Below are 20111 nucleotides of genomic sequence, written 5' to 3'. Positions count from 1 at the left end.
AATCATTGAGAACTTAAATCACTCTTTTTTCTGAAGCCTTGCAAACTGAAGCTGGACAACTTGATATAAACTTGAGAGATCACAGTGACAGCCCATGTTTAGACAATCTTCATGCCTGTTCCCGTATAAATATAAGCACTCAAAAAGTTAACCTGAACACCCAATGACATCATCAGAGACATTTCAAACTGCAAAAGATGCTTTGACCTTCACATCTAGAAATTGTTTTTACTTCAGTGATGTTTCCCACATGCAAGAATAGTATGTCGTACGTCTGGCACACAACCAATATCAATTGAATGAATGATCAGTGTAGAGCACCTCCCTATTCTACATGAGAGCAGATCTTTATTCATGTACCTCAGGCCACATGCTGTCCTGTGGCAGCTACAGCACAATGTCCACTCACACTGACATCAATGCCTCCTGTACTTTTCTTACAAGTGCTGCTCTCCCCTCTCCCCTTCATCTCTCCTTCCCACAGCAACCATCCAGCATACCACAGCACAAAATTACATTTCAGAAAACAATGATTCTTGACTTATGAGTCCTATTTTCCAACAAAGTATAAATCTAAAGTAGATTCAGCTTTATAAATTGGGGATTTGGATTGGAGCCAGCACTAGGATGACTGGAGTGAAGGGCCAAGAGAGAGGGCAGGCTGCAGAGCAGAAGAATCCCAACAGGAGCTTATCTAGGGTGAGAAATTATGGGATCCCTCCTCTTTGCTAATTCCAGAATCTGGCTCTTTTGAGAAGGTTGGGAAAAGGTGGAAATGACAGTCTAGCCCTTGAAGGAGGACAAGAACTGGAAAAGCCTGAAAATTGATCTCTGGACACCACAGATGCCTCTGTGAAGGGCCACCTGGCCTTGTGAGGACAATGACAGGCCAAACAACTCCTACTGCTGTCAGAAGGGGGGACACCCAGAGGATAATGAGACCAGAACTGATACACAAGAACAAGAACAGGCCTAATCCTATACATAAACAAAGAAAGAATGAATAAACACCCAAAAGGGGGCTGAGGGCCAGACCCAGGCCTGAGTCTAGGCTGACCTGGCCACATGAAGCCCTCAGTGCCCATGGTCCTGGAGACATGACAAGGCCTAGGTGACGTCTTAGTGCCAGTGATCACAAGTCCTAGTGGGAAAAGGTTCTGCTGATGGGACAAGGACAAAGGAGCAGAGAGATGACCCAGCCTAGAACTGACCATGTCAAAGCCCAGGATGCACTGAGCACTGACTGAACACAGGATCCATCCATGCTTGGCTCTTCATAGCTTTCTCCTGTCCCCACCTGCAACAGACTCAACAGAACAAAAGGATTCTGGAAGGTTTTCAATGCTTCCATTTATTTCATCTCCCAAACTTTAGGAATCTTCTTCTTTAATTAACCCATCAATGCCTCATGGCAAGAATTTGAAAAAGCAAATTCATATCCAGATTTTTATTCTCAACAAGGAAGTAAGAAGTTGCAGGTCAGTGTAACACAAAGTAAAGACAGGGATAGAGATGGCCCAGCTCTACCTCTGCTGGAACAGGAAAGTCCATCAGGGAAGAGAACACAGGTCAGCGGAGGGAGGGGGGTGCGGGGGAGACCAGTCTCCCCATTTCCTCTCATCATGCTAATAGGATTGCAGACACATTCAGATGCCCTTTGCAGAAAGAGAAGTCAGAGGTTCCTGAAGTCACATTGGAGGTGGGATGAACAAATCTTGCATCACTCAGTTTCCCACAAGGTAGCTGTCTCACACCATAGAAGAAAATAATTATGAACAAATTTCAGTCAGTGGTTGTAATTGGTGACATTCTAAACAGCCCACCACATGCTCAAAATGTCCCAGCCAAAGAATCCTCATAACCTAGTCCCGTCCCCTCTGCCCCCACACTTTCCCACTTCAGGTGCCCTCCAAGGTCTCACCTGCCGTGAGAGACACATCAGAGCCCTGGGAACTGTCACTTCCTGGGAAAGAACAAAAACAGCATGTGGTCAGAGCCCACAGGAGATGAGACTAAAGGAGAACTATGGGGTGGGTGAGCTCCACCCATGGGCTTCCGTCTACACTATCACAAGGGTCTCAGAGATCACTCCACACTCAAACCTACTTGCAGCCTGAGCATAGCTCCCTCATTTTCCACCTGTGGGAAGAAACCATCCTGTGAGAAGCCAGGGAGGGGGCAGGGCCATGAGTTCCTAAAGGAACCCCCTACTCCTAGACCCCAGAGAAGTTTCCAGAACTGTGACTACAGATCCAGGATAGCATCATGAAACATGAGGATAGTACATATTGGGGAATGGATCAACCACCCACTGGAAGTCTGTCCTCATAGCAACCTTCCTCTCTGTCCTGTGACTTCTGGGAATCAGGTCCCCATCACCAGACTCATCAATGTGATAAGTTTGTCCTTCATTTTTATGTGTGCATTAATAAAGAGGAAGTGTTAGCAAATAGGGCCCCAGACTGAGCAAGCACATGTATGTGGATGGTAGTTCCCATTAAGGAGGCAGGGCAAACTTCTACCTGGGCTTGAAAAGAAAACTTCAGATCCCCCCTCCCTTACCTAGCTCAGGGCTTCTTTCTTCACATCACAGCTCCAGTGGTAACAATGACCACAAAGAGAACCAAGCCAGCATGACGCTCATGATTGGGATGTTGTGCTGAGGAGGTGGCTCTGGGAAGGTGAGGGTCCTGATCCCAAGGCCTCAACCTCGATCCTGCAGAAGTTTTCCAGAGGGGCTGCTGCTTTGCCTGAGAAGAGGCTACCCCCTCATCTTCCTCCTTACCCCATCTCAGGGTGATGGCCTCAGGAAGCCCCTCATGCTGCACATGCCATGTGAATCTCTGCTCCTCTCTAGAAGGCATCACAACAGTTGCCCACTTCTGGCAGGTCCCGTCCCCCACAGGCCTGGTTTCCACAAGCTCCATGTCCTGGGTCAGGTCCGTCCTATCATGCTGCCAGGTGAGGGTGATCTCTGCAGGGTAGAAGCTCAGGGCCCAGCACCTCAGGGTGACCTCATGGTCAAAGATGGGGTAGTGGGTCATATGTATTTTTGGGGGGGTCTGAGAAGAAAGGTAAGAAAATTCAGGAACTTTGCATCTATCTTGGGCCACTGAAACAGCATTTATGTGGCCATCTTGAGAATAGACAGGACAATGGAGTGGGGGAAGGGAGCACAAAACCCAGACACCAGCCTGGACACAGGCATCTGGGATAATCTATTGTTTGGAAAGTTCTAGAATCAGGGTGAGACAGCCCAAAGTATGAGGCAGATCTCTTAGGGGGATAAAAAGGGTTTGTGAGTGGAGGCTGAGTGACTCAGAAAAGGTGGAGTCAGACCTCAAACACATAGGGTGTGAGGGAGAGAACAAGGCCTGAGGGAGAGAGTCCCAGAGCCTCTGCCAGAGTCAAAGGGAACCAACTATCAGTTATTTTAGGGATGGCTTCCCCCTCCATCCCTGAAGAGACTGGACCCATTAATAGTCCTTGAGAGAAAGGCAGTTCCTCTGGGGGAGTCACTCTCTTGTACCAGATCTGAAAACCTAGATGGACTTATTCTCTCAACTAAGTTCTGGTGTCACCCCATTTTCTTCCTCTCCTTGTAAGAGGCACCCAGCCTGAGAAGAGATTGGGAAGGCCCCGCAGCCCCTTGTACCTATGCGCTGCAGCATCTCCTTCCCCTTCTCCAGGCGTCTGAGGAGCCACTTCATGCACGTGTCCTCCAGGTAGTTTCTGCAGTGCTCCACACCTGCCACCTCCCACTTGTGCCTGGAGATCAGAGCCCACTTGGCCGCTGCAGTCCAGGAGTGCAGGTCCATGTTCAGGGCAAGGTAATCAGCACCCTTGTAGATGAACTGAAGGCCCTTCAGTTCAGGAGGCACCAGTGTGGCCCCAGGTTGCATCCACAAAGCCACTGGAGTGTATGGGACCCTGGCTCCACCCCCACAGCCAGCCACGCCCATGTAGCCCCACCCTGTGGTTCTTTCAAGATTTCAAGGGGACATTTTATTACAGATTAGCACACACATAGCAGGTCAACATGACGCTGGCATCTAGGAAGGGAAACTTATCCTCAAAGGAGTACAGGTATTGGTGTCATAGGGAGGGAGGCATGCATCTCTATCTTCACAGAGTACATTCTTCACTTTAGGGTAATGTTGAAAGCAGATGTACAATGTATGTTTGACATACAGTGTAAGTCAGCACAAGATAACTCAGGCTCCTCCCACCCACCCCCACAAAAGTTCAGATTGAGTCAAGTATAAACCAGAATGGCTTCCCCACATACCTCAATAAGTGAAAATTTCTTATGTCATTTCCCCCCGATCAATAATCTTTCAATAGAAAGCATTAGTGATCAAGATATTTGTCCCTCAAAGCCAGGGTGGTTCCTTCCTGCCCTGGGTCTGTCATGTCCCTCAGAGCTGGGCTTTTATTTTTATTGACTTGTCTGGTTATCCAGGTTGGGGGAAATAGTCAAATATAATGAACAAGCATAGAGGTATACGCTGATAGCGGAAGTATTTTCAAAGGTTATACATATTGTCAATTAAGTCAAATTGTCGCACAAGCATTGTACATGTGCTTTTATGTGACTTTTTGCAATTGCATTGTTTATAACATTTATAGAACAGATATAATAACAATAATAAGAAACCAATCAATAACATTTGAGGTAACCAATGTGAAGCGGGCATGGGTTTAAAGAGACAAGAGAAGTACCCAAAGAATCTGCTACAAGTATTTTGGGAATTTTGTACTAATTTGTTTGCCTCGTTTAGCTACTGTTATGTGCACTTTATGATAAATTTGGGCAGACTGACTTAATATAGTAATAAGATGTTCAGTTGCTACCTATAATGATTTTTCAGGCCAATTAGATTCCATTGAAATTACATCTTGTGGTGGATGTAGTCCTATTTCTCAAAACATTTGATCATCAATATCAATGTTAATATAAGTCTTATTAAAGCTAGGCAGTTCTGTTTGATTAGCAAAGCTGGTATTACACCATATGACAGTAAATGATTATAACAAAAAGTACTTTGATGACAATACAGGTCAAAAAGAATGACAGAGATGTTTTTTAAACCTTTGCAACAAAATTTTCTTTTACCCATATACCATATATCTTTCTATATGGGTGTGGTTGTTATAGGCCAAGCACTAGTAAATTTGGGGTTCCACTGTTGTTCAGGGCATAGCCACACATACCTTGTTGGAGTTCACAAATCTGAGTGGATATAGGGGTCCAGTAGGAATTATTTGATAGTAAGGCCCATCTTCCCCCAATAGGGAGAATCCTGGTGGAACTTAAAGTGATCCCTATTCCTACCAATTGAACAACTTCATAGGTGTGGCTTGTTTTAAGTTTAGGAACTAAAGCTGTGATAGAACATTTACATGAATTGTAGGATCCTTTGACAAGTTTCCATAAGTTAGGTGGGCTATATAAGTTCAATAGATGTACATTTTGGGTTTCTGCCATGAACAAAGAAGGCCATTGACCCATTGCTACTTCAGACCTCATCTGAATTAACATGTCTAAAAAGCCCTTGTTGAGTTAAAGGACATGTTCTTTCCCATTGTTGGGTATGGGCATTTTCTGCCATGATAGTGTTCAGTCCGTTTAACCATTTTATTAGTGCTAAATTATCACCCCAAGCAGATTTCCAACCTTTACTTTCTGCTTGAAATAATACCCCCTCTAATTTATCTTTTTGTGTTAGAATATTTTCGTCTTCTGAAATGTCTTTCTTAAGTAAAAGTAAATTCAGCCTGTCCAAGAATACCTAACCCTGATCCTGTAGCTCCTAAAGCTTGCTTTGTCCTTTGGGGCCAGTGCTGATTAATCCACCAAATGTGATGTTGCCACTGCAGGTTAACATCATTGGTGCAATTAGGATAAAGGTTTTGGACCCCAAAATGTCAAATCCCCCAGACTAATGTTAAATGGGTAGTAGTAATACCTGAATATAACTTTGTTTGGGAATGCCATGGGGCTTCCTGTAATCTTCCTGGTCTTACAGTGAAGTTAAAATTAGGAGGGGGTTGAACCCACCAGGTTACCCCTAAAATGATGTTTAATTTTATGTATCCACTTGATTGAGGCACATGGTGCCCAGATATTTGGCTAAACATTATTTCTGGGTGTGCCTGTGAGGAAGTTTCCAGATGAGATTAGCATTTGAATCAGTGGACTCAGTAAAGCAGATTGCCTTCCCCAATGTGTATGGGCATCACCTAAACCTTTGAGGGCCTGAATAGGACAAAAGGTGGGGGAAGAGGGAATTTATCTTTTCTCTCCCAAACTGTGTGAGCTGGAACATCAGTCTTCTCTTGTCCTCGGACTGGGCTTTACACCATCAATTCTTGTGGTTCTCAGGCCTTCAGACTCAGACTGAATTACACACTGAATTACAGTGGCTTTCTTAGTCTCCAGCTTGTGGATCATGGGACTGCTCAGCCTCCATAATCATGTGAACCAATTCCTTATAATAAATAAATAGGATATATATGTATAGGGTATCTCCTACATATATATCCTGTATATATGTCCTATCTATATATATATATCCTATTGGTTCTGTTTCTCTGGAGAATCCTAACACATGGTCATTAATAAATGGGCCCCAACAACAAAAGTCCAGAACCATATGGCTTCACTGGTGAATTCTACCAAATAATTAAAGAAGAATCAATACCAATCCTTCTTAAACTCTTCCAAAAAACAGAAGAGGTGGGAATACTTGCAAACTCATTTTATGAGGCTAGTATTACCCTGATACCAAAACCTGATAAGAACTACAAGAAAAAAAAAATTACAGACCAAAATCCCTGATGAGTATAGGTGCAAAATCCTCAACAAAATATTAGAAAACAGAATTCAACAATACATTAAAAAGATCATACACCATTATCATGTGAGATTTATTCCAGGAATACAAGAATGATTCAGCGTCTGCAAGTCAATCAATGTGCTACCCCAAATTAACAAAATGAAGGACAAAAATCAGATGACCATCTCAATAGATGGTGTAAAAGCATCTGACAAAATTCAACATCCTTTCATGATAAAAACTCTCAACAAAATAGGTATAGATGGAATGTACCTCAACATAATAAAGGCCATTTATGGCAAGCCCACAACTAACATCATAGTGAACAGTGAAAAGCTAAAATCTTTTCCTCTAAGATCAGAAACAAGACAAGGATTCTCACCATCACCACTTTTATTCAACATAGTCCTAGCAGTCCTAGCTAGAGAAATGAGGCAAGAATAAGTAATAAAACACATCCAAATTGGAAAGGAAGAAGTTAAACTGTCATTATTTGCAGATGACATGATATTATATATAGAAAACCCTAAAGACTCCACCAAAAGCTGTTAGAATGAATAAACAAATTTAGTAAAGTTGCAGGATACAAAATCAATATACAAAAATCTGTTGCATTTGTATATATTAATAACAAGCTATCAGAAAGAGAAATAAAGAAACCAATCCCATTTACAATACATCAAAAAGAATAAAATACCTAGGAATAAATTTAACCAAGAAGGTGAAAGATCTGTATGCTAGAAACTACAAGACATTGATGAAAGAAATTGAAGAAGACACAACAAATGGAAAGATATTATATCTTCATGGATTGGAAGAACTAATATTGTTAAAATGTCCATACCACCCAAATAAATCTACAGATTTAATGCGACCACTATCAAAATTCCAATGGCACTTTTTTCTTCACGGAAAGAACACAAACAATCTTAAAATGTGTAAGGAACTACAAAAGACTCCAAATAGCTAGAGCAATTTTGAGGAAGAAGAACAAAACTAGAGGCATCACTCTCCCAGATTTCAAACTATATTTACAAAGCTGTAGTAATCAAATCAGTTTGGTATTGGCATAAAAACAGACACATAGATCAACGGAACAGAATAGAGAGCCCGGAAATAAACTCACACATATATGGTCAATTAACTTACAACAAAGGAGCCAAGAATATACAATAGGGAAAGGAAGTCTCTTCAGTAAATGGTGTTGGAGAAGCTGGATAGCTGCCTGCAAAAGAATGAGACTAGACTACTATGTTACACCATACACAAAAATCAACTAAAATGGTTTAAAGACTTGACCTAAGACTTGAAACGATAAAAATCCTAGAAGAAAACATAGGGGATAAGCTTCTTGACATTGATCTTGGTGATTGTTTTGATTTGACACCAAATGCAAAGCCAACAAAAGCGAAAAAAAAAAAAAAGAGAGACTATATCAAACTAAAAAGCTGCTGTACAGCAAAGAGAACCACCAACAAAATGAAAAGGCAAACTACAAAATGGGAGAAAATATTTGCAAATCATATTTCTGATAATGAATTAATATCTAAAATATATAAAGAACTCATACAACTCAATAGAAAAAAAATCAATTAAAAAATGGACAGAAGATCTAAATAGACTTTTTTCCAAAGAAGACCTACAAATGGGCAACAGGTTCATGAAAAGGTGCTCAACATCACTAATCATCAGGCACATGCAAATCAAAACTACATGAAAATATCACCTCACACCTGTAGTATGACTATTATCAAGAAGACAAGAAATAGCAAGTGTTGGCAAGGGTGTGCAGCAAAGGAAACCCTTCGTACACTGTTTGTGGAAATGTAAATTGGTGCAGCCACTACAGAAAACAGTATGGAAGTTCCTCCAAAAATTAAAAATAAAACTACCATATGAACCAGCAATTCCGCTACTCTATATTTATCTGAAGGAAAAGAAATCCCTACCTCAAAAAGATATATGTATCCCCATGTTCGTTGCAGCATTATTTACAATAGCCAAGACATGGAAACAACCTAAGTGTCTATCAATGGATGAATGAATAAGGAAAATATGGTGTTATATATACACAATGGAGTATTATTCTGCCATAAAAATATGGAATCCCTTTGATTTGCAAAAACATGGATAGATCTTGAGGCCATTATGCTAAGAAAAATAAGTCAGACAGAGAAAGACAAATATTGTATGATCTCACATATTTTGAATCTAAGAAAAACCCAAACTCATATATACAGAGAACAGATTGGTGGTTGCCAGATGTGGGGTGTGGGGGGTGGGGGAATTGAATGCAGGTGGTCAAAAGATACAAACATCTAGTTATAAGATAAATATTTCCTGGGGATGTAATGTACAGCATGGTGACCATAGTTAACAATACTGTATTGTATATTTGAAATTGCTAAGAGAGTAAATCTTAAAAGTTCTCATCACTTTTTAGTAAAATATTTGTAGCTGTGGGTGGTTATGGATGCTAACTAAACTTATTCTGGTAATCATTTCACAATATACATATATCAAATCATTATGCTATACACCTCAAACTACTACAATGTTATATGTCAATTATATCTAAATAAATAAATAGTCAAATGAAAAAAAAAAGTAAAAGTCCATGTATTCCACAACCAACCACTCCTAAAAGGATCAGAGGTATGGTTTAGAGCAGGTGACAAGCTTTTAAAACTAGCAATTTCTGATCCCCATCCACAATTGAAATAAATGAGACTCTCTGGGGTGGGTGCTGAGATGTTATTCTCTTTAAAAAGCCCTTCAGATTATTCTAATGTGTAGGAGGGTTGAAACCGCTCATTCAGAGCATCAAGTCTTGCTTTGCTGTGTCTGTTTCCTTTATGGGCCCACGTTGCTCTCTCTGATGACAGAAAACAAAGCGGAGCAGAGAAAGTTGTTTTTGTTGTTTCCTTTGAAGAAAAGGTATGATTGGATTTTTTATCTGCCCTGTTTTCACTGTTGTGGAGGATTTAACATGCCTGAACACAGTCATACTATGCCATGCTCATAATTTGCCCACTCTTTTGTCTAAATGTCTTAAAACCTTTTATTTTTTTAATTTTGAAGTTCTTTTTGAAAGGTATTCTTACATTTAGGTGCATGACAAACCAGAGAAGCTCCTTGGAATTCCTGGCAAGACAGATTGTTGAATCAGCCACTGCCCACAACTCCTACCTCCCAAGTTGATGGATCCTGGGGGTAACCAATGGCTGGCTCCACAGTTGTCAGCCTAGTTCAGCCCGGCCCCAGAGTAGTCTACACCTCCTAGAAGGTGCTTCAAGGAAAATCTAGAACTACCCAGGGGCTATTACTCTTACAGTGACAACGTGAGCATGTACAGCTCACAGAAAACCAGGCATGTTGGTTACTACTTAGTACAACAAAGAATTAGCTTAGGGGCCAGCCCAGTGGCATAGCGGTTAAGTTCACGAGCATCACTTTGGCGGCCTGGGTTCGTGGGTTCAGATCCCCGGCACAGACCTATGTACCACTTATCAAGCCATGCTGTGGCAGGTGTCCCACATATAAATAAAGTAGAGGAAAGATGGGCACGAATGCTATCCCAGGGCCAATCTTTCTCAGCAAAAAAGAGCTGGATTGGCAAGAGATGTTAGCTCAGGGCTAATCTTCCTCACCAAAAGAAAACAAAAGAATTAGCTTAATACAAAACACTATAGCACTCCCGAAGATTCAATATGGGGACATTCTCAATGTCCTAATGTATTCCCAAGGGCACACTAGTGTTAAAAATGAGACAACAGGCCCCAAAGGGAGTCACTTGTGCTAAGCCCCACATTAGCAAACCAAGACTTAACCTAAGTGCAGTTTCAGCCTCTCCCAGGAATGTAAACTTTAACCAGTCAACCTGGAGTTACTTGGTCAGCACAAGTGAGGAAATCTGCCCAATAGACCCCTTCTGATCCCCTTAGGAGGGTGACCTTGCCTGAAACAGTACATACTCTGCTAATAATTTCCTTTTTCTGTCCCCTTTCTACCATTATAAACCCTTCTTTTTCTACAGCTTAGTGGAGCTCCTTTCCATTTGCTAGATGGGATGCTGCCCAAATTATGAATTGCTGAATGAAGGCAGTTTGATCTTTAAATTTACTCAAATTTTTTGTTATTTAACACTAGCCTAGAGAGATAATGATAAAACATCAAATAATTCCTGATTTGCTTTGGGTATCTAGGTCAGTCAGTCTTAATTGTCTTTAAAACTCTCTATGCATTTCTGCAGCAAGAAAGGCTGAGGCACCACTATTCCTTTCCTGAAAGGTAATATTTGTTTTCCTAACTCAGGAGCTTTTTGTCTGTTTGCAAAAATAGAAGAAGAAAAAGAAATGGAATGAAGTTAAAACAAAGATCTTAATACTAACACTACTGAAGATTGAGTAGACCACTTGTTGGTCCCCCCAAATTAAAGTGCTTCAAAGGAGATGGCTCTATTTACCCCAGCATGGAGGAATTTGAAAAGCAACAAGGGAAAGATTACAATGAGAAACCTCACCTGCAATCTCTTGGGGCAGTTGTCAAGCAGATTAATCAAGACAAAGATGACTAAACAGCCAGGGAAGTTTGGCTCAACCCCTCACAGGGGACCCAAGACCTATACACAAGAATTGGTAAAATGGTCTAGGTTGGCTCCTTTACACAGGAGCCCCATGCACTGTGGCACCAAAATCTCTTGGTGAAGCCCTAACGTGAGATACAATTTGATTGAGCGGATATAGAAATGTAAGAGTTGATAGGATTAAGGTGAAAATTTGGATGAAAATGGAATGTTTAAATAGGCTTTAAGTGAGGAGGTTATGTCTCCTTTACCTGAATGTTTTACAGGAATGGCTATTATGTCTGACATGGGAACACTTTCCCTACCTAGTATTGTGTAGGGGAGGAAGAACTATTCCTCTACCCTCTAGGTTCTTCTGGATGGTCTAAGAATTAAATTGACCTTAGACATAATAACAGGAAAAAATATCAAACAAATTTAATAACATGTATACATGGGAGAAACCCAGGAAAACTTAGTAACTGGCTAAAATGACAGAGGCCATTACCTTAAATACCATCTTCAGCTAAGGACAAAGAAGGATATTGGGAGTAGTGGTATGGGACTTCCAAGAGGAAGATGGCCATTTACACGGAGCTGGAAAAGCAAATGTTTGATAAACAAATGTTGACTATGCCTTGTAAAGATAATGAGAGATGGAGAGGACTCTGATTAAAAGGCCCTTGTTAGGTTCCTCCTTGTGTATCATACCTAGTTTATATTATACGATACTTATCTTCTGGTAGTAACTCCTTCCTGGAACAGTGTTTCTACCTTAAATTCTTTTAAGCAGTTAGGGGGAAGGTCAAAGATTCTTTCAGAGTCTTTTGTTATTAAAAATAATCAAGCCAAAGAGAAACATTTTGGGGTGGAAAATTCTGATCCTCCACAATTGTAAAACAGAAGGCATGTATCCACCCTTCAAGCAATATGAATTGGATATGCTCAGTGGAAACCAAATAGTGTAGAATAGAAGCTGGAGTGCAGTGCAGACACATTCTCAACACAGTAGCCCTGTGTGGAGCGGGAACTGGAGCTTATGGCAAAAGCCCCTGAGTTCTTCCCAGTGTTGACATATGGGATTTTGAACTAGAGAATTTCCATTCAAGAGTCAGTTACAGGCTTTCTATTCTTGACATTAATTGAAACTACCCCTATGACTGAAGGACATAAAATAATCTTGAAACCTGAAATACACATGAGGTCTTAGATAATGTAGCAGAAACACTCTAATGTTGAAGGCAGTGCCCAGAAGAGTTCCATAAAAAAATGGAAATGGTTTATACAGGATTGTGCTACAAGGGAAATCCAGGGAGGAGATACTCATGAGCAGGATGCCTCCTTTCCCCTAGGATTGACTTTGGAACTGCATGAGGAGCTGCTGGATTCTATTGTTGCTTTGACAGTGTCTTATAAACAGCTCTCAACTGATATACAAAGAGCTTCTTGGTTTATGGATGGCAGTTCCAAGGTGAAAAGACAATGTCCTGTTTGGAAGGTCACTCCTCTGATCAAGGAAGGTAAAAACAGATCAGCTTGATGAGCTGAATTGTGTGATGTTTTCCTAGCTTGATGGAATAATTGAACAATGATAAAAGCCCCTATATTTGTTTTTTACCACTCATGGGCAGTGGGCAATAGCCTAGCCATATGGTCAGGCAGAGGGGAATGGAAACCTCGTTTATTAAAGGAATGGAGCATATGGAGTACAGTCCTATGGAAATCACTATGGGAATTTGAGGGGTGTGTATAGTAGGACATTCTGATGCCCATCACAAGAACTTCCTTCTGGGTTTTGAAAGTGATTGTAATTGATAAGTGGATATCCTGGTGTCCTTACTTAAGGTAGCCACCTGGGTCCATGAAATAAGTGGACATTGGGGGGCTGCAGCAATGCAGAGATGGGCTGAGTCTAAACATATTCCTTTTGCATCCTCTGAGGCACAAAATACCAAAAAGAACTGTTCTGTCTACCAACAAAAAAGACAAAAACTGCAGAGGGCTTTGTGGCAGATTCCCTAGTGGGACAGTCTTGAACAGAGCTGGGAAATCAGACTGATGCTGGTGGCCCAAGGGGGCTACAAATGGGTCTTGACAGGAGTAGATATTGACTCTGGACTGGGCTTTGCTTACCCAGTGGTAGATGCAAATGCTTAGAGTGTTACAAAGAGCCAGAACAGAAGATATTGCACAAATTTTGACTGCTGAGTCACATTTCCTCAGACCAAAGAACATACTTTACAGCCCATAATGTCCAACAATGGGCAGAGAGATATCCTCCTCAGAGTAATAGTTTGATCGGGAATTGGAATGGACAATTCAAACATTGGTTATCTAAAATGGGGTGGGGTATAGAGACGCATGAAGGGCTGGTTAATACACCTTCATGAGTGTGTGCTCACACTCAACATGAGTGGGGCTACAGGAATGTCTCCACTAAAGCATTTCCTCTCTTTCTCCTCAGGATCTGTGGAGGAGGGGTGGGGAAGGATGCTCATATGACTATAAAATTCTTCCCAAGTTTGGAGGTCACCGATAAGACTATACTTCACCTCAACTTTCTTTTATGACCTGATGCAGTGGTCTCAGGACGGGGATGCAACTACAAGTGCTAGAAACAGGAATGATTCCTAAGCAAGAAACTGTAACTATATTTTTAAACCTTTATGTTAGAATCCTAAGGGTCTGAAGGGGCAGGTTGTGCCTTCAGTCCATCTCGCAAAATTGGGGGTGACAGTGAATGCAGCTACATTTCTTAGTGGTCACTTAGCCCAATAGTTCTATGATCCTCCCCTATGGGACCCTCCCCTCTATGAATGGGAGTGGACTGAGGGGGAGGGACTGCTAGACTAGTATTGCTGCCTGCAGTCTAGACCAGCACAACGGCCAAACCTAATGTCCCTTTCAAAGATGTAAAAGTTTAGTATAAATGGAGAGAACAAGGAATAAGAGCTGAGATTAAAAGAATGAATAAATGGGTTATGTAATGAAGGAAATTCAATATTACATTTGATACCAGCTCAACACAAGGTTGACATAAGGGAAGCCACATTGTAGAAAAGAAACCATATTGTAACTTTGAATGACCTGATTAACTAACCCAGCTGGATATTCACCCTCCAGGAGATATACATGCTTTGTAGATTATATGGCCCCTCCCAGCTGCGATAAGTTGATAACTTTGCTCTTTTAAGTTCCTTAGGAACGTGAAGGCCCCCTGGGCAGACAGTCTATGCTGATAGCCATCGTCAATGACAACTGAAAGATCTGGGTACAGAGCCTTGCTCTGGTCTCAAATGCATATCCAGTAAAACAAAAGACTATCAGGAACTAAGACCAGACAGATGCCCCCACTTGGAGACCAGATGCCTCCCCCACCCGGAGACCAGCCCCCTATATAACTGGCCTGTAGACTTTGTTCTGTAAGATGGGTCTTTCAGATATTAGTCAGCCATCTTTCCCCCTTGCTAGCAAGCTGTAATAAAGTCCTTTCTCTCCTACTACCTTGCCTCTTGAATATTGGCATGTTTTGTGGTGGGCAGACGACCACCTCACCCCGGACAGTAACATTCTGGGACTGAGTCCTTAGACTTGTGGGGTCTGATGCTAACTCCAGGTAGCTACTGTCGGAATTCTCTGATTGTAGGACACTCTGTTGGTGTCTGAGAATAAGAGAATTGGTTGGGTGGAGGAAAAAAACCCTCACCATCCCATAAAAAGAAATTCATAGAGTAAGCAAGTAAAGCTCTACCTTATCTCATCCCAGAGCAAAAAATAAGCAAAACGAAGCATTTATATCTTGTCCTTGGGTCTGCTACCAGCTGTTCAGGGGCCAGACTTTGAGTGGCACTACATCTAAACTAGAAAAGTAGGATGGCATTTTGGTTTTTTCTTTGTTTTTTAGTCCTTTCTGGGGGTCCAATAAAAACATAAATGTTAGAAATTCTCTCCCAAGAAATATTTCTCTCTCTCTCTATATATGGAAATATAAATATAAATATAAAACATCAGTGCACGTACAGACCAGAACCTCTGAAGTCTTACAGACGTGGGTGTTCTAATCCTAGTAAGAGATAAAGGCAGGGTGAAGGTGTTTTGAGTAATCATTTCACCATCCCACAATGCCACTCCACTCATTTCAGAGTATAAGCTGGAGTAGACAAAGGCTGGATCTAATAACATAGTATTAAGAGAATGAGTGATGTCATTTATTAGTCACTTGTTCTTCTAGCCAAACTTGAGTGCCTACAAAGCATCAGGTAAAGTTTCATATAGATCTTTGCTCCAAGAATTAAAATTGGTCATTCTTTTTCCATCCCTTACCCCCCAGCACCTACACTAGGAGAATTCCACACTTAAAGAGTCTTGGTAGGAGGCAGAGACCACCTCCCTCCATAAAAGAGGAAAACCCACTTACCCAAACATTCTTGCAGATGGACACAGGATGAGGCTTAGGCTCCACCAGTCAGGTGATCACTTCAGACTCTGACTCAGGATGTGGTGACACAGAGAGGCTGGCACTGTGCAGAATGCATTTGGCAAGGGTGGCGTGAGTGGAAGCAACAACATCCAGTTGCCAGGAGCAATAGTGACAGCAGTCCCAGCTGCAGGGTCCAGTGTCCATCATGAAGGGTGTCAGTGGTGTGACCAGTGACATCTGTGCCCTCTGCTGGGGCAGTGGTTCCCATGTGGGACCTGACCTAGGGTGGGATTGTAGATTCTGTTCCTGGCTGTGTAGCCTCAAGCCTGTTCTGCGGTCTTCCCCAAAATAATATTAGACCTCAGGATTTTATATATATATATACATATACACATACACACACTACTTTATGTCTAAATTAGAAAAAATTTGGATTCCATTGTTTGCTCCAAGAAATCAACCTGTGAAATAGTTTCAGAGAGCAAGCATTCAGAGATTTTCATTATGCTGAACTGTGAACCACTTCCTAAATCTTAAACCTGACTAAACCCTATGGTAAAGAGAACAATATTTATCTCCCATCATGTCTCATAACTGATGACATATGTCCTCCCTTTTCTTTCTGAAGAAAAAAAAGCACTTTTAAATGTGATTTTAGGGCCAGCCCCACGGCTTAGCGGTTAAGTGCACGTGCTCTGCTACTGGCAGCCCGGGTTCGGATCCCGGGCACACACTGACGCACCACTCCTCCGGCCATGCTGAGGCCGCGTCCCACATACAGCAACTAGAACTATGTGCAACTATGACATACAGCTATTTTTTTAAATTTTTTGTTTATTGCAGTAACATTTGTTTATAACATTGTAAAAATTTCAGGTGTACATCATTGTACTTCTATTTCTGCATAGATTACATCATGTTCACCACCAAAATACTAATTACAACCCATCACCACACACATGTACCGAATTATCCCTTTCACCCTCCTCCCTCCCCCCTTCCCCTCTGGTAACCACCAATCCAATCTCTGTCCCTATGTGTTTGTTTATTGTTGTTATTATCTACTACTTAATGAAGGAAATCATATGGTATTTGACCTTCTCCCTCTGACTTATTTCACTTTGCATTATACCCTCAATGTCCATCTGTGTTGTCACAAATGGCTGGATTTCATCGTTTCTTATGGCTGAGTGGTATTCCATTGTGTATATATACCACATCTTCTTTATCCATTCGTCCCTTGATGGGCACTTAGGTTGCTTCCAAGTCTTGGCTATTGTGAATAATGCTGCAATGAACACAGGGGTGCATGTACCTTTACAAATTGGTGTTTTCAAGTTCTTTGGATAAATACCCAGCAGTGGAATAGCTGGACCATATGGTAGTTCTATCCTTGATTTTTTGAGGAATCTCCATACTGTTTTCCATAGTGGCTGCACCAGTTTGCACTCCCACTAGCAGTGTATGAGAGTTCCCTTCTCTCCACATCCTCTCCAACACATGTTGTTTCCTGTCTTGTTAATTATAGCCATTCTGACGGGCGTGAGGTGATATCTCATTGCAGTTTTGATTTGCATTTCCCTGATAGTTAGTGATTTTGAACATCTTTTCATGTGTCTGTTGGCCATCTGTATATCTTCTTCGGAGAAATGTCTGTTCAGGTCTTTTGCCCATTTTTTAATTGGGTTGGTAGTTTTTTTGTTGTTGAGATGCATGAGTTCTTTATATATTTTGGAGATTAAGCCCATATCAGAAGTGTGGTTTGCAAATATCTTTTCCCAATTGTTAGGTTGTCTTTTCGTTTTGTTGATGGTCTCCTTTGCTGTGCAGAAGCTTTTTAGTTTGATGTAGTCCCATTTGTTTATTTTTTCTATTGTTTCTCTTGCCCGGTCAGACGTGGTGTTTGAAAAGATGTTGCTAAGACTGATGTCGAAGAGCATACTGCCTATGTTTTCTTCTAGAAGTTTCACAGTTTCAGGTCTTACATTCAAGTCTTTAATCCATTTGGAGTTAATTTTTGTGTATGGTGTAAGGTAAGGGTCTACTTTCATTTTTTTGCATATGGCTATCCAGTTTTCCCAACACCATTTGTTGAAGAGACTTTCTTTTCCCCATTGTATGTTCTTGGCTCCTTTGTCAAAGATTAGCTGTCCATAGATGTGTGGGTTTATTTCTGGGCTTTCGATTCTATTCCATTGATCTGTGTGTCTGTTTTTGTGCCAGTACCATGCTGTTTTGGTTACTATAGCTTTGTAGTATATTTTGAAATCAAGGAGTGTGATACCTCCAGCTTTGTTCTTTTTTCTCAGGATTCCTTTAGCTATTCGGGGTCTTTTGTTGTTCCATATAAATTTTAGGATTCTTTGTTCTATTTCTGTGAAAAATGTTGTTGGAACTTTGATAGGGATTGCATTGAATCTATAGATGGCTTTAGGAAGTATGGACATCTTAACTATGTTAATTCTTCCAATCCAAGAGCACGGAATATCTTTCCATTTCTTTGTGTCTTCTTCAATTTCTTTCAGAAATGTTTTATAGTTTTCGGTGTACAGATCTTTCACCTCTTTGGTTAAGTTTATTCCTAGGTATTTTATTCTTTTTGTTGCAATTGTAAATGGGATGGTATTCTTAATTTCTCTTTCTGCTACTTCGTTGTTAGTGTATAGAAATGCAACTGATTTTTGTATGTTGATTTTGTATCCTGCAACTTTACCATATTCGTTTATTACTTCTAAAAGTTTTCTGGTGGATTCTTTAGGGTTTTCTATATATAAAATCATGTCATCTGCAAATAGTGACAGTTTCACTTCTTCTTTTCCAATTTGGATCCCTTTTATTTCTTTCTCTTGCCTGATTGCTCTGGCTAGGACTTCCAGTACTATGTTAAATAGGAGTGGTGATAGTGGGCATCCTTGTCTGGTTCCTGTTCTTAGAGGGATAGATTTCAGTTTTTCACCATTGAGGATGATATTAGCTGTGGGTTTCTCATATATGGTCTTTATTATGTTGAGGTACTTTCCTTCTATACCCATTTTATTCAGAGTTTTTATCATAAATGGATGCTGGATCTTGTCAAATGCTTTCTCTGCATCTATTGAGATGATCATGTGATTTTTGTTCTTCATTTTATTAATGTGGTGTATTACGTTGATTGATTTGTGAATGTTAAACCATCCCTGCATCCCTGGAATAAATCCCACTTGATCATGGTGTATAATCTTTTTAATGTATTGTTGTATGCGATTTGCTAGTATTTTGTTGAGGATTTTTGCATCAATGTTCATCAGTGATATTGGCCTGTAATTTTCTTTTTTTTATGTTGTCCTTGTCTGGTTTTGGTATCAGGGTAATGTCAGCTTCGTAGAATGAGTTAGGGAGCTTCCCCCCCTCCTCAATTTTTTGGAAGAGTTTGAGAAGGATAGGTATCAAGTCTTCTTTGAATGTTTGGTAGAATTCACCAGGGAAGCCATCTGGTCCTGGACTTTTATTTTTGGGGAGGTTTGTGATTACTGTTTCGATCTCCTTACTGGTGATTGGTCTATTCAAATTCTCTACTACTTCTTGATCCAGTTTTGGAAGGTTGTATGATTCTAAGAAGACATACAACTATCTACTGGGGCTTTGGGGGAAAAAAAAAAGGAGGAGGATTGGCAATAGATGTTAGCTCAGAGCCCGTCTTCCTCAGCAAAAAGAGGAGGATTAGCATGGATGTTAGCTCGGGGCTGATCTTCCTCACAATAAATAAATAAATAAATAAAACTGTTTAAAAAAATAAATAAATGCGATTTTAAGAGACCATCCCCACCCTGGGCACTCTCTGATCACTGACCTCAGTAGTTCCCAGTCTAGCCAAGCACCAGGACTGCTTGTGGGGCTTCTTACAAAATACTCAGGCCTCTTCCCAGACCCACCATCTCAGAGTATTAGGTACAAGACCAAAGAATCTCTTATTTAACAAGTGCTACAGGTGAGGCTGATGCACAGCCATGTGGGAATCCTGGTCTACATTCTTGCTACTAAAACTGTGATCTGAAGACCAGCAGCATCAGCAGCATAAGTACCTTGTTATAAATACAGACTTGCAGACTGTACTCCGGACTCCGAATCTTAACAAGATGTACAGGGGATTGCTGTGCACAGGAAAGTTTCGGACTCCCTGGTCTCCAAGCCTTCTAGATAGACATGGAGCCAGAACTGTGTAGTCTGCCCTGGGTGTGTGGTCTGATCAGTTCCTTTAGCACTGAGGGATCCAAGGTTCAGTCCTTGTTTCTCTTCTGTAGCCATCAAT

General features: G+C 41.1%; 1 protein-coding gene across 10 annotated transcripts in view; it reads right to left on the bottom strand.

The window, feature by feature from the left end:
* Positions 1-1364: 1364 nt before the first annotated feature.
* Positions 1365-20111, bottom strand: part of LOC131413868 (HLA class I histocompatibility antigen, alpha chain G-like) — a 105671-nt gene continuing 86924 nt past the window's right edge. The window contains exons 7-9 of one of the 10 annotated variants that reach the window (XR_009222048.1): positions 2786-3768; positions 1922-2716; positions 1365-1743 (exon numbers count right to left, since the gene is read on the bottom strand). Coding sequence is in view for 2 of the 10 variants with exons in the window: in XM_058554817.1 (XP_058410800.1) it covers positions 16039-16103 (65 nt within the window). In the remaining 8 variants the exon portion in view is untranslated. Of the gene's footprint in view, positions 1744-1921; positions 3769-15861; positions 15924-16023; positions 16104-20111 lie in introns of those variants that run through there. The other 9 variants (XR_009222045.1, XR_009222044.1, XR_009222046.1 and 6 more) reach the window with 9 other exon arrangements.

Source organism: Diceros bicornis, chromosome 14, assembly GCF_020826845.1.
Source record: "Diceros bicornis minor isolate mBicDic1 chromosome 14, mDicBic1.mat.cur, whole genome shotgun sequence".
NCBI lineage: Eukaryota > Metazoa > Chordata > Mammalia > Perissodactyla > Rhinocerotidae > Diceros > Diceros bicornis.
This window is presented reverse-complemented; position numbering and strand designations above follow the sequence as displayed.